Source organism: Urocitellus parryii, chromosome 12 (genome assembly GCF_045843805.1).
Source record: "Urocitellus parryii isolate mUroPar1 chromosome 12, mUroPar1.hap1, whole genome shotgun sequence".
NCBI lineage: Eukaryota > Metazoa > Chordata > Mammalia > Rodentia > Sciuridae > Urocitellus > Urocitellus parryii.
In genome coordinates this window covers 54,878,545-54,891,578 of record NC_135542.1, presented here as the reverse complement: position 1 = coordinate 54,891,578, position 13,034 = coordinate 54,878,545, and the positions used below count along the sequence as shown (strand labels likewise).

General features: G+C 50.4%; 1 protein-coding gene across 1 annotated transcript in view; it reads left to right on the top strand.

Moving 5' to 3' along the window:
• The window catches only part of Capn13 (calpain 13), a 56,492-nt gene extending 44,242 nt beyond the window's left edge, over nt 1-12,250 (top strand). The window contains exons 13-21 of the mRNA XM_026414005.2: nt 702-738; nt 1,080-1,136; nt 4,065-4,131; nt 4,221-4,270; nt 5,837-5,905; nt 8,194-8,269; nt 10,144-10,272; nt 11,263-11,318; nt 12,224-12,250. Of these exons, the coding sequence (XP_026269790.2) occupies nt 702-738; nt 1,080-1,136; nt 4,065-4,131; nt 4,221-4,270; nt 5,837-5,905; nt 8,194-8,269; nt 10,144-10,272; nt 11,263-11,318; nt 12,224-12,250 (568 nt within the window). The remainder of the gene's footprint in view (nt 1-701; nt 739-1,079; nt 1,137-4,064; nt 4,132-4,220; nt 4,271-5,836; nt 5,906-8,193; nt 8,270-10,143; nt 10,273-11,262; nt 11,319-12,223) is intronic.
• The last annotated feature ends 784 nt before the right edge of the window (nt 12,251-13,034 follow it).

The window sequence follows — 13,034 nt, the reverse complement described above, 5'->3', positions numbered from 1 at the left end:
TGGGGCCGTCACTGGAAGTAAAGCTGCGTGAGAGGACAGCGTGAAGGGCTCACTGCTGGCCAGAGGGATGGGAAGAGGCTTCTTTGAGAAAATGGCAGCACTTGAGTGGGTCCTAGGGGAAAATAGAAAAAAAAAAAATAGAATTTAATGGCAGAAAGGGGAAGGCCACACGAGCCAAAGAAAAAAGACTAGGCAAAGGCACAGGTTTGCTGAATAATGAATGAGGCCGGTCAAGGGTACGGGAAGGTGGTTGGTGGCATGTGTGTCAACTTGTCTCAAATGTATCCAAATGGGGGGTAGACAGCGGGACTGTGAAAGGTGGGCCCGAGTGACACATTTCTGGTCTTGGAAGGTCTTGAATATCCAGTCATTTGTGTCAACAAGGACTCACCCCACTGGGTACTTCATCCCCCTGGCCCAAGGCCCATTACTACCAATTCAAGATGGAACTCAAAACAAAGCCCTTCCCCACCCTGGCAATGGGGCTTGCCGTACACCCTCACCTGGCTGTGAGAGATCAGATGGTGAGAAGATCAGACTGTGTTCATCCGACAGGCTGGGCACATAACCGTGGTGCTCCTCTGTCTGCTGACCTCCACGACCGCCCACTTCACATCCCGTGATACTGAGGTCTTTCCACTCTTCCTTATAGAAGTGTCAGTCCTGGTCATCCTTGTCACACTGTTCTTCTGTTTTTTTAGGAACTCGAGCAACAATTTCGACCTCAGAGAATTGAAGGTAGGTGTGTAGGAAGGTCTGGCTGGCAAGCTTCCTTGGCCACACCCTGTCCCTAGGGCTTCTGCCTCTCTCCTTGCCCCACCACTAACTGGTAAAAGAAAGGTACCATAATGGGCCAAAGGTGGCTCAAAGAGGTGGGAGTGAGGGTGGCCTCCAAGGCCAGTTTGGATCCAACCTCTTCCTTCCACAAGCTTTGGTTTTCCAATTCCCCTAAAGGTTTTTTCCCCAACTGCCAGACAAAGCCTCAATCTCAGATCTTGGTGGGAGTTGTTCCCTCACTGTACCAGACTGGCGGCCTCCTCCCCAGAAGTTTAATGCTGGCTATTTTCCCTTTGATCCAGGGAAGTCTTCCAGAAAATGGCTCCCAACAAAGCATTTTCTACAGATATGCTCGGCAGGTACAGTACAGGGGACCTGTGAAGGCAGGTGATGGAGGGACTCAAGGGAGGGAGGCCTCTCCAGGCCCTTCCTGGGAGGCAGAGAGGAAAAGTGACTTGATGCATCATTTCATCAGCCTCTTTGACTCTGGACCATCTCCAGAACTGATCTGGCCGCCAAGCTCTGGAGAGAATTGGTGGCACCATCTGGGTGGGTGACATTGGGATACAATGTGGAGCTTAGAAAAGAAGGGAATAATTACAGGGCATGCGTATGGGATATGTCGCTTCTTGCATCTTTAAACAAGCCATTGGCAGCACACTCTGAAATCGTCCCTTCTCTGATTCGGCCTCCACCTCCCCTGATCTGGCATGGTTCCTCCCAGGAGCTGGCCAGCTTCAGAAAGCACCAACAGCACTCTTCCTGCCAAGTCACCTATGTGCACACAGGATTTTCCTAATAGTTTAATAAACTGTTATAAAGAACTCCTTGACTTATCAGGAAAAAAGAGCTGCCAAGGGCTCCGCATGATGGGCTGTATACCATTAATAATTGTGTTTGTGTGGGAAGCAGAAAGTGATTCAAATGATTATGCATACCACACCGGCTTGGGCCAGGCAGAGACCAAGGACAGGAAGGTTGCTGAGCCCTCCTCTACATTCAGAAGACTAATGGGCTGGTGGCATCCTGGAGGCAGGCTGGGCCCAGAGGGAGAAAATGAGAAATCAAGAACATGGCTGAATGAGGGGTACATGTTCCAAATAGCAGCTGACTGTCGGTCTCCCTGAAATCAGAATTAACCCAGGATTCAGGGCCACCCCCAACTTGATTCCATAGGCCTTCACTTGATGCATGACAAGTCCAGCCAAGATGATTGTGGTCCCCAGAATGTGAGTTCCTGAAGGCAGGGATAACATCATATGCATTCCTTGTCCCCAATGTTGATCACTGTCCTTGGCCCAGAGTAGGTGCTCAATCATTTCTGTCAAATTGAATAAAGACAGATTAGCTTCCCTAGAGCAGATGCCGAGCCAAGTTTAGCTGTGTGCGGTGGTCGGCAGGGCCTGATTAGAATGCCTGAGACCTAACTTCCTTGGGAGGGTGGAAAATTCTAACGCATAGTCTATGCACCTGGACCTCTAAAATAAAAATAGGTTTTGTCATATGATAAGATGGTACAGATTCCAAACAACATCCAAATTCCTCCCCATGGAGAATGATTACCATCTCATATTGGGCCTTGGTGGAAATTAGAATAAGACACAGACACTGCATTGTGCTAAGGTGACCCTCAGCTGGGCATCCATGAGCAGGGCCTAACTGCAAAATACCTCCGAACTACCTTCAGATGCTCTGTCCTCCAAAGAAATTTTAAAGCAAAACATTCCTCCACTGTGTCCTCTCTCCTTATCTCTTATATTGGTTTCACTGGCTTTAAACTAATACAGTGACTTGTTACCATCCCTACCACTGGTTGCTTTCATTAGCCCTGGTAGTGGTGGTTATAACATCACCAGAGCCTGCCTGTGGGGAAGGGAGGGTGTCCTCTGACTCTGGGTTGGGCTAGATCCATCCACCATCTATCCTTTAGTCAATTAGCAAGTATTTCCCAAGCACCTGGGGCATTTTAAGTCCCACACTGAACTTTGGGAACACCAAAATGTCAGCCCGTGGGTAAATCCTGTGGTGGTGGTGGTGGCAAACATGGGCTTCTTTGGGAATTTGTTTCAGCAGCCATCATCTCCCTCCCTACTGTCTCCACAAACTCTTTTGTTTGGTTATGGAGTGTGATGTTCGGGTCAGAGTCTGTGCCAGGTGAGGAATATGGAGAAGGAAGAGACGTGGCCCGTGGCCCATGTTGCTTGTAGTCTGGTGGGTGGTCCTGTGTGAATCAAGTTCCTCATTACCGTGTCACTGGCTAAAGGGAGGCATCAGGTTCTATGGTAGGAACTTTCCTGTGCTACCCACACTGGGAGGTGCTAGATGGAGAACCTGGCAGGATGTGTTCTCAGGGGGCATCCGAAGGCTCGTGCTTCTAGCTGAAGGTCCATGGAAACACGGGCTGTGGGGTTGCTTTTGCTTTTAGTGCTGGTTGGTGAGGCCACCCCTGGGAAATGGAAGGGACAGCGTGTCTGTTTTTCTATGAGGTGCTGGTTCTCAGAAGAGCCCCAGAAGCCACCCTCTTCCTCCTGAACCCCTGTCCCTCTGCCAAGTCACCTGTTGAAAAACCAAACTCCTGTCCCAGCTCTCCAGTAAAAGTGTCCCCAAAGCAGTACACTTCCTCATCTCTGTAAACTGGCCCATCACACTGCACACTTCCCCCTGAGAAACCTAAGGTCATTAAGCCTTCCGAGTTCAGGCCCAAGCACGTTCCTCTCCCCCTTGGCCTCCATTGCTTCCTCTTTTAATCCAAGGGGAAACCACCTCTCCCTCTGGCTGCAGGGCCTGGGAAGACTAATGCTAAGTAATGTGCTTGACTGTAGCACCTTCTCTGAGCCTAGATTCCTGGTATTTTTAACTCCTACCATCACACACGTGCATGTGTGCACACACAGTTGTCTCATTTCCTTGTAGTCCTTTTTTTGAAGCAGGTGGAGAATGCACTTAAAGCCTGCCTTGATTCCCCCAACAATCCCCATCCCCAGAAGTTCCCCAGTGCCAGGCATGCTGGGGAGAAGGCCAGCGCAGCCTTCAGCCCAGTAACAAGGAGGGAGGGATGCAAGGGAGCCCGGTGGGGACCAGACGTTGCTCAGGGAGGGTTATGGCCATGGCCCAGAGCATGGCCCAGTTAAAAACCCCAGAGCAACAGGCTTCAGGACAAAGGCGAGGCAGGCATGTCGTGGGAAGAAAAGGTTTAGAAACTGGAGAGCTTTTACAGGGTAGGGCTGGTGCTCCCCTCAAGTCCTGGCAATGGGCTGATGCCCGTGTCCTTCCTTTGTTTGAATCAGGGACTGGACATAGATGCCACTCAGCTTCAGAACCTTCTCAACCAGGAGCTTCTGACAGGTATGGTCAGCCCTGGAGCCTGCTGGTCCCAGCCTCAGCCCGACACACCTCCTGCTGCCACATCTGTCTTTTCTGTTTTCTCTCTTCTGGATCTCTAGGGGACACCTTCTCCCTGGACGAGTGTCGCAGCATTGTGGCTCTGATGGATGTATCCTTTGCAAGTCATCCCATCTCCAAGACCTAGGAGTCCATCTTCTGTGGGTTTCCCTGGGGGTCTCTTAGGGCTCAGCACAGGGCCTGGGTCCTGTGGATTTTCCACCAGCCCACTGACTCTTCTGATCAACCACGTAACAATGGAAAAGTTACTGTTGATCAAACACCTACTGTGTGCTGAGACTTCTTATGGGTGAATATATATGTATATATATATATATATATATTTTCCTTATAATTCTTGTAACAACCCCTGGGATACAAGAGGTATTAGCCCCTTGTGCAACAGAAGAAATAGGGGTTCAAGGGAGTCAAGTAATTTCCCCAGATCACAGAGCTAGCCAGACTTGTGCCTGGATATGAAGGAGGAGTTTAGCCTTCAAACTCTATGTTCTAACTTCATCCTGCTTCCCCCCTCCTTAGAACACTGATGGGAGCTACTTTCCTTTCCCCGCTTCCCTTACCGCTCAAGAATGTTCCTTTACTCAACAAGCCTCCAATTCAATAAAGATAGCCACCAAAATGTGTAGAAACCTCCTTGGTCTACACAGCAGCTGCACCTGTTGCTTGCCGATGTGGACATTAGGTGGAGGAAGTTTGATGGCTCACCTAGTTCCATGGCTACAAGTGGCAGGACCCAGGGTCACACCCCAGTCCTGGCTCTCATCCTGACTTCGACACTCCACCCAGCAGTTTCTGTCCTCCCACCTCCTTTCCCTGCAGGCTGGAGAGGCTGCGCACCTGTGCCGTCCTGGCTGCTGACTGGCAGCTCCTCTCAGCCCTGCGCTGTCTCCCGAGAGAGACAGATTGCCCGGCGCCCACACTGTTAACAAGGCTCGATTGGGAATGCGGAGCCGGACACTGTAGAACAAGAGGGCTTCTTGATGAAATCATAAATCAGACCTGTCTCTGCTGGCTGTGGTCACCATCATTCAGGGACAGAGGAATCCAATGCCCTTGCAGCCCCAGGCCAGGGCAGATACCCCAACGGATGAGGCCACGATGGAAGGACCCCAGCAAAGCAGACAGGTCTTTTCTAGCTGTCCTCTTCCTCCCCCGTGGCTCCCTTCCAGTTCCCATGGGTCAGTTCTTTCCCTTCATTGGTCATCAATGAGCCCCTTACATGGAGTGGCCAGGGCTTGTGTCAGTACAGGGAAAGTGTTCTCTCCACACACAAGTGCACAGGGCTGGCACACTCACCTAGCACTGCTGCAGGACCCCTTCATGCTCCTCCCCACCCTCCCCTGCCAGGAAACCCACCCCTCAACTGGTGAAGGCCATGTCTGGACTCACGCTCTTCCCCTGGGTACAAGTGACACCGGCCTCTCTCCCATAGGGCTCCCTTCTCTTTCCAATAGTCCATTTTCCTTTGTAAAACAAGCCCAAGCCAGGTTACCTTCAGACACAAAGGGACCCAGCTGGAATGGAGCCACACTAGGTGACACCAGAGCCACTGAGTTCCTAGGTGATGGGTGGGGCGACTCTGGCTTCATTGGCAGGACCAGCACCCCCTCCCCCATTCCCAGCACCTGGACTAGTTAATTCTTAACTTCTCGTCCAGCTGAAAGTGAACGGGCGTCTTGACCAAGAGGAGTTTGGGAGGCTGTGGAGGCGCCTTGTCCACTGCCAGGTATGGCTTGTTCTCTGAAATTACCACTCTTATTTCATCAAGTTTAGCAAATATTTACTGGGTGCCCAACCCTGTCCCAGGGTCGAGGGGCGTGAAAGGAGAGGAAACCTGACCCCAGCCACCAAAGAGAGCTCACATTTTGTTCCGGGAGATGTTCCTACACCGAAGGCCAAGGCACTGCCTGATGGAGTGGCAGGATGAGAAATGCTCTAGGAGGTTGGAGGGGAAAGAGGTCACCAAGGGACCACAGCAGGAGTCACCAACCGGCATGTCCTCCTCATTTCTCCCCAGATTAATTATGGCATCCCCTAAGGGAGTCCATCTCGTTCTCCTCTGAAGCCTCTGCCAGAGGATCTGCCAAAAACACAGATGTGGTTTGTCCATAGCCTCAGGTGGCCTCCCCAGTGCCCTCAGGACAAAGTCTAAACTCATCAGAGTGGTACACAAGACCCTTTCATTTTGCACCCCAACTTTGAGGCCCAAGAGAAGCCCATTTGACCCATCCCAATCTTCTTTAGGCCCCAACTATAAGACTTAGTCCCAATAAATGCCATGGCCTTATACCTTTGAGGTCCTCCCCTCTTACATGCATGCTGGGCATGGCCATTGCCAACCCCACTCAAGAGTCCAGCCTCGGACACATCTTCCACACTGAGCCTTCCTCGCCAGCCCCGGAGCCAGTTAGCTCCCGGCTCTGGCCCCTAACATGTGAGCCCAACATCTGTCCGAGCAAGCCACGCTGCTGTATTATGATTTTGTACTTTAAAAGAATCTTTCCTCATGATAAAAGTAACACTTGTTCATACTAGAAAATGCAGATGAACAGAAATAAATTTTAAAAAGAAAACCTGATCTTGCCAACCAAAGAGAAACTAGTAAAACCTAGTGAGTATTTTTCAAAAAGTTTTCCTATGTGTATGTATACCCACACTAATAAGTGATCTGCTTGGAGAAAATGAAAACCACCAATATATTAAATGTGTAGCCAGGTTACTAAATGTCTCAGCAACATGTTTAAAGTCTGAATACGGTTCTCCCAAGTGGCTGGCCAGGATGCACCGCCCAACCCCTCACTTGGGGTCATCTGGTTTCTCACAGGGACCACAGTGGTTGCCATGGCCACCCCTCCCCTTTACACTACAGGGTTCTCCAGGGAGGGGGTCCTTATTGTCCTCTTTCTACAGTGTATTTTTGAACAGTGGTGTTCAAAAATGCTGAATTAGTGACCAAAATAGTCGATTAGTGAAGGAGCAAGAGAATACCCAGTTGAGAACTTGAGACTGTCTTATACAGGCCAAGCCAAATAAGGCCAAGAAAAAGCTCTCAGGCTGCCTTGCACAATCCTCATTTCCCACAGATGCCCTCACACATGTGGGGGATTATTTTGCCTTGAAAAAGGACCTGTGGGGCAGCTGTGTTTAAACTAAAATTGGGAGTTGCGCATTCAGTTCTATACAAACCGCACATTTCATGCAAGGCGAGGTCTTACCTGCCTGAGCGTCCGTTTCCTCGTCTGGGAAGAACAATGACAACCAGGATTACAGAGAGGATTAGGCAGAGGTGGAAAAGTCCTGGGTAAATGAGAGAAGAGTGTGCCATAGTGGCACATTCCAGGTAGTACTTCCTGCAACTGTGCTGGGACCCAGAGGAGGTTTTAACCTGCCTTCAGTATTTTCTATAGAGTACTCATTAATGCCTAAGGCATGCTCCTTAGCAATTTTAGAGTATCTACCGCCTCCCCCCCAAAGAAGAATATCTGCCCATTTATACCTGGCAACCAAACTATGAGGTAGGTATTGTAATTAATCTTATGCTACAGACGAGGAAACTGAGGCCTAGAAAGATCAAATCACTTGTCTAAGTATTGGTTACATATCTGGTGGTGACTAGTTCAGCTGGGACTTAAACCCTGGGCAGTTTGTCAAGTCTGTGCTCTTTTAACCACTACCCTGTACAAACTCCTTAGAGATCCCTATGCTTCCCTCCTAGGCGGCAAGCTGCCCCCACATGTCAGGGCCCCAACAAGGGGTGGGAAGAAGAGAGGAGGACAGGTTGGGAGAGGGGAACCCACTGGTCCCAGCAGCAGCCAGGCTGGTGGACTAGATGGGGTGTGGCCACTCCTGCCTGCCCCAGTCCTCTGCCTACTGCTCTGCCTGTCTCTGTGCTGGCTGCACCCACGCTGTAGTGCCACAACCTCAAGGGATGGAAACAGATTTTTTGGCACATCCCAGCCCTCAGGTCACACCCCCAGTTCTAACTCAGACTTCTTCCTTCTTTTCCCACGTCAGCATGTCTTTCAGAACTTTCGGATGAGCTCTGGAGTCCTCCTGAGCTCAAACCTGGGGAAGGCCATAGAGAATACAGGTAACGCAGGGGCCCTTTGAGCAGTGATGGTTGGGGGCCAGAGTACTCGACGCCCACGCTCCAATTGCTGTGTCCACGCTGGTGCAGTAAGGCTGGGCAGGTGGGAGAGAAGAGAGCCACAGGTCCCCTGTCTTCCTGGCCTGTCTTGATGGGCGACCTGGGCTCCGGACTCAGACATCATCCCCACCTGAGCTCTCCTTGCCCAGCAATCCCCCAGCTGCCTTTTCTTCCCGACACAGCTCTAATTGAGAGAAAATAGCCCCACATGACTGATTTTGTACCAGGAATGGAGCTCTCCTTCCAAACGCTTCCAGCGCAGTGTCTGGGCAATCAAGGTTAAATACCCACGGACAGGCAGATGATCTCTCGTCTCTCTCTCCGAAAAGGGCTTAGCGCTAAATTAAATCAAATGGCACCTGTCGGTTTCAAGTAGGTAAAAGCTTTCAGTCCTGGGGTACTGATAACAATACCTGAGGGTGCTTAAGTGCTTCAGAGTTCACCAGGAGTCCTTATTCACGTCATCTCATATGATTGTCCTGGCTCTCTGTGAACTGGGAAGGGCAGGATTCATTACCCCCATTGTACCTGTGAGGAAACGGTCACACAAAGGTTATGTAAGGGAATGGCTACCTTTCTTAATAAACGATGAAATCATGTGTCCCCAGGTTAACTCTGGAAGGAGACTCTGCCTCCTGCTCTGGAGTAGGGGTAAAAAAAACCAGGATCCCACTCCCCACTTGATCCCCCGCTGAATTCTTCACAACAGCAGCTGTGATGCTGCAGCTGAGCTCCTCAGAGTCTCCTGCGGGTCTGAAGGCTGAGCCTCCCTCTCGTTTCTGCATCAGGGTTCCAGTTTGGAGCTAGAGAGGGGCATTTCTAACACTTCCCAGGGTGGGTGCTCCTGCCCCTGGTCTGGGACCACAACTTGAGAATCACTTGAAGAGCCAAGTAAAAATGAAACCACACAGGAGTCTTCACTAATGACGCCAGTATAATAAAAGGGACACAAAATGGAAAGAGTTCAAGTTCAACTGAAAAGCCTCTGGGGCCACTTGGAGTCAACCCTAAGAAAATGGGTGATTTGAGAAGGGGGCAGCCTGGAGAGTGATTACCCTAACTGAAAGCATCCCCATTCCCATTTTGTTAACTCTACACTCACCAAATATATCTCTAGCTGCATGGGGTCTACAGGCCACCAGGCTGGTCCCTTGATGAAAGGCTTGCAAGGTTCCACTTGTTATCAAAGCTTGCAGGCCCAACTGTTGACCAGTCTGCACATGTCCCCTAGGGGGCTGGTACCTCCCTAGAGCTTATAACTAGACATGAAAGACGGCACGGCCAAAGAGGGCAGGGTGCTGACCTCCTGCCCAGCTAGGCCACCTGCTTAGTTTGGTCTCCCCTGTGAGGACCAGCCTTTTTCTTGGATGATCAACTTAGAGCTGAATCTCCCTCTTCCAGGGAGACCCCACCTGCCCACACTAGCACCATTCATGCACTAACAATTGCAGGATCAGGGTGACGGTTACTTTATAAAGTCACCAGCAGAGAGAGGCCTGGCAGAAACAGGGCTGGAAGCCGGCCCCAGCTGTCCTGGCTCCTCCCTTGTTCTATGGGGATTATCTGACCATTTCAAAGGCCCATGTGTCTCTAGAACAGCCAGTGTCTTGAGGCTCCTGAGTGGTCTCTGGCCAAGCTCCAGAACTGTCATTGGGACCCAGCCAGAGAAGATAGAAGTATCTGAGAGACAGACTCTGGGTGAGGTGGACCGAGTAGGGAAGGTGGCATGAGTCCCCCAGGCCCTCTGAATAGGCTTCTCAGGTCTTGCAGAAGGCCACCCGCCCCTCCCTGCTCACCAGCTTGCCCTGCCACCCCAGTCTTCCTTACAGGGATCTTCGTAAGCAGCGAGCTGCTGGACCTCATGTCCCTTCGGTACAGTGACAGCATGGGCCGGGTCACTTTCCCTAGTTTAGTCTGCTTCCTGATGCGACTGGAAGCCATGGCAAGTAAGTGTCTCATGGGCACATTCTGGAGAATTTGCAGTGACCAAAAACACAGGAGAGGACCAGGAAGTCATGGCTGCCCCCAGATTTTGGGAGTCAGTGGGATGGCTTCCTGCCTCAGGCACCCTTGCTCCAAGAGGACAGTGCTAAATGAGGCCGCAGATAATACGGTCAGCCAGGCCCCGTCTCCCTCCCACACCCTTCCTTCCCTAACATTCCTCCACCCCGGCTCTCCTCCCTATCAGCTCCTCTCTCAGAAACAGTTCACTTAAATCCCCTCTCCAGCTCGTACTTACAACTAAGACCTTGCTTCAGTCATGCCATGAAGGGGTGTTGGTCTCTGCTGGAGAAATGTCACACATAAGCAAATAGGTGGGGGCAAGGTTTCTCCCCTGAAGCTTTAGAAATCCCACCCTGCAGGCCAGAGGGTGCGAGGCTTTTTAGAGGCATCACCTTGGTTTTAAATGAAATGTTAGGTGAGACCCTCATCCAGAGTGTGGCTCAGAATGGATCTGGTGGGGGTGAGGTAGAATGGGGCTAGAAAAACCTCCACGTCTTGGCACCATCCTGCTACGGCTCTGGGTGGGCCAACTTATAAGGCCTGAGAGAATAGAAACCTGGGAGGGAACAAGAGAAGCCTGAAGCTTAAATCTTGTCACCAGGGAGTTCTCACATGGACCAAGAAGTCTCCAAGACTTTCCCAAACCATGCCCCGAAAGAAAGTCAAGCCCGCACACAACTGAATGGGGAAGGAGGCAGGGTGCGCGGAGGCCGGGCAGGGGAGAGGCCAGAGAGACACAGAGCCACCCTGAGGAGGTGCCCTGAGCTCCTGGCAGCATAGAGCCTGACCCAAAAGAGAAGAGAGAGGACACAGGCACAGTGGAAGAGAGGCTGCCTTCCCGGAACCTCATTGGGTTTTACCTTCATATGGGCCCTGGCCCACCCTGAGTCCCCCCTCTTAAGTCAATCAAAACCTTTCCTTCTTTATCCTAGAGACATTCCGCAACCTCTCCAAGGATGGAAAAGGTCTCTACCTGACAGAAATGGAGGTGAGGTCCTTTCCCCTGCCAGGGCCAGGCACAGTCCCAGGCTGCCTCTCCTGGTCCTGTTCCCTGGGGGCATTCTTCTCCTGAGAGTACTGAACAGTCTCTCAAAGGCCAGCCAAGCTGCCAGCCCCCTGCCTCCAATTACTGTCTTTATATATTGCAGGCTGCCAGGTTGCTTTAGGATCTTGGCAGACAGATTTTATTTTTTTCCAATAGCTTAATAAAGCAGAGGATTATGTGGGAGTCATAAATCCAAGAGGGAACTAAAGAACAACCCGCTGAGCTCACCGTACATGAAATTTGCTCCCACTGAATTTTAGAGCCTCCCAACCGGCCAGCTGGTCGACCTCAGATACACTTCTCACTGCCTGGCTATTCAGGGGGGAGCAGAAGATATGTTGTGACAGGGGCCTGAGACCTCCTGCTTGACTTGGAGTTAGCTGGAAAGGAGTGATGAGGCGGAACTGAGATCTTTCAAGGGAGGAAGGTGGCATTTTCTCCACTCCATGTTAAATAAACAAGCTTAAAGAATTAGTTGTGATGCATTGGAGAAGAAGCGCAACAAGAGGGAGGGAGGATGGGAGGGCAGCCGCTAGTGCTCAAGATTGTAACCTTCCCGTTATGCTATGTGCATGTGCAAATATACCACAGTGAAGCCTCGTGTGTCTGTGTGTGTGTGTGTGTGTGTGTGTGTGTAAGTAATAAGAAACTAATTTAAAATAATAATAAAGGGGAGATCAGTAGAGAAGAGCAAGTGGATCAGGGTGTGGAAGGGCAGGTACTAGGGAATGAGATTGATCAAATTATGTGCTTATATGAATATGTCATCATGAGTCCCATAATTACATACAATTAGAATGCACCAATAAAAAAAATGATCGTTGGTAATGATGATGCTTTTTTCTCAGTGGATGAGCCTGGTCATGTACACCTAAAGCAAGGAGTATAGAAGACCCTGTGGACCAGGTACGACATGGTAACTCTGGAATCCTTTCCTCCTGCTATAAACAGCTCCCCTTTTCCTCCAGGAACCACACATAAGATTCCCTGGGAACAGCCCCCCAGCAATTACAGAAACCTTATCTTTGTGAGCTGAGGCTCAGCTGCTCAGGACCCCTAGTTGTAAGGCCAATGCTGAAAATTTCACGCAGACCATTTAGACCAATGGACATTCATGTAAGCGTGTGGCCTAAAAGTCACAAATGAGGAATTTAACATTCTTGGTTGATGTTACAAAGACAAAGGCAATAGAAATGGTGGAGATGGAATGGTGGCGGAGCCATAGAAACAGCAGGCCTTGGGGAGAGGAGAATTGGATCCAGCCCCAGCTCTACCACTGCCTGGCTACCAGCTTGGACAGATCGCAGACATCTGTAGGCATCAGTGTTTATATATCTAGCATGAGTGTGCCAGAGAATCAACACCCACGTCCCATTTTCTCTACATTTGTTTTCATGGAACAGACTCTAGAGTTACATAATCCACACCCACACCTTGCTGGAGGAGAAGCCCCAGCAGAATCTCTCTCCTAGAAGCCTTCAAGACTGAGAAACTCAAGCTTTCTCCATTGTTGGTCATCTCCTGGTGTCAGACGGAACGGTTTTCTTCCCTGTAACTTTCTACCCCTCATTCTAGCTCTTTTCTCTGGGTCATGGAAGAGAAAAAAGACTGGACTAGATGTCTTCTAAATGTCTTACATCTCAGGCCTCAAAGCATGGA